This window comes from Suricata suricatta, chromosome 7 (assembly GCF_006229205.1).
Source record: "Suricata suricatta isolate VVHF042 chromosome 7, meerkat_22Aug2017_6uvM2_HiC, whole genome shotgun sequence".
Taxonomy (NCBI): Eukaryota; Metazoa; Chordata; class Mammalia; order Carnivora; family Herpestidae; genus Suricata; species Suricata suricatta.
The window spans coordinates 120237392-120238943 of record NC_043706.1 but is presented as its reverse complement, the minus strand read 5'-3'; the positions used below and the strand labels follow the sequence as shown (position 1 = coordinate 120238943).

The window sequence follows — 1552 nt, the reverse complement described above, 5'->3', positions numbered from 1 at the left end:
TTCCCCTATGCCACATCAATACCAAGTTTAGAGCTAGGAAAACAAAAGCACATGGATGGAGAAGACAGTCTGGCCAAAAACTATATTATCAAACATTCAAAACTAGGATTCTGTTCCCGGGAAAAGGGGAAAGCTTTCCTACATCACTATTGCAGAGATACAACCAATGGGGCCTCTGGTTCTGTTCGTAATTGGCTCCCCTTCAATCTCCTGCGTTCAGAGCACGGTGGCCTTTTTCCAGTGCAGGTGCCCCTTTAAAAAGTGACTGATCGAGGCACCTGGGTGGCTCAGTCGGTTAAGCATCCGGCTTCAGCTCAGGTCATGATTTCATGGTTCGTGGGTTCGAGTCCTGCGTCGGGCTCTGTGCTGGCAGCTCAGAGCCTGGAGCTTGTCTTCCGATTCTGTGTGTCCCTCTCTCTGCCCCTCCCCTGCTCATGATCTGTCTGTCTCTCAAAATAGATAAATGTTACCCCCCCAAAAAAAATTTTAAGTGACTGATCTGCAGAAAGAATGGCTTCAAAAGCTGAAAAGCTACAAGTTAAAAGTCAGATATAAAGATCCTAATTTCCTGCATTAAAATATACCTCTAGTCCCTTCCCTGAAAAACTGCCCGACCAGAGGAATTCAAAAAACTGCCCAAGCAAGAAAAAAGTGCTTGCCCAGCACCCGATAAGGAAAACCGTGTCTCCGTAGTGACAACGGCAATCTGTCACATCTTCACTACTCCCTACGTGACTCTCGAAAGGTGCATTAAGGTACCACCTAAGATTAGCAGGCTTCCTTCTAAAGCTGTGAAACACAATCATACAGACGATGATTTTTTTTTAACTCCGGTCTGAGAACGGAAGTCAAGTTCAGATTCTCTTCCTTCCTCAAGCGAGCAAGAGAATTAAAGAGCGCGCGCGCGCACAACCACACACACACACACACACACACACACACACACGCACACACACACACGCACGCACACACGCGCGCACACACACACACGCCCTATAGTAAAAATGTCTCGGGGCCTCTTCACCTGTGGCAATCGCCGCAACAACCCTCGGTTTGCTGGAATTTGAGGCTCTTCCCGACGCGGGGAAAAGGCGTACGGGTGAGGGTGGACACAGGGAAGAATGAACTGGTGCCTAAGTTTCCAATCGGATCATTCTTTTCAACTTGGGCAGCTTTTCCTTCCCACCCCGCAGCCCCCCTCCCGGACCCCCACAGTCCGGAGCACACACTCGGCTCTGCCAGAACCCGCAGGGCCCGAGGGGAGCACCCCCCGGCGTCGGAGGCGCAGGCGACCCCGGGGTTCTCGGCCGGGGAGCTGCGTAGACGCCGGGGCAGGGGCTGCAGATCGGTCGTCGCCGCTGGGCGTGGGGACGGGGAAGGGACAGCCGCCGCGGGGCGGAGGGGCGGGGTGAGCACTTCCTGACTCTCGCATTGTCCACGCACCGCCCGCGCCGCCCCGGGCCCCGCCACCGCGCCTTCCCCGTCGGGGAGGAAGTTGGCGCTCGCCCCGCCAGCCCCGTCTTACCGTTCTTGGCGTCGCCCGCGGCTGCAG

General features: G+C 55.0%; 1 protein-coding gene across 1 annotated transcript in view; it reads right to left on the bottom strand.

The window, feature by feature from the left end:
- HECA (hdc homolog, cell cycle regulator) overlaps nt 1-1552 on the bottom strand; it is a 49222-nt gene that overhangs the window by 47223 nt on the left and 447 nt on the right. Inside the window, exon 2 of the mRNA XM_029943242.1 lies at nt 1526-1546. Coding sequence (XP_029799102.1) covers nt 1526-1546 — 21 coding nt within the window. The remainder of the gene's footprint in view (nt 1-1525; nt 1547-1552) is intronic.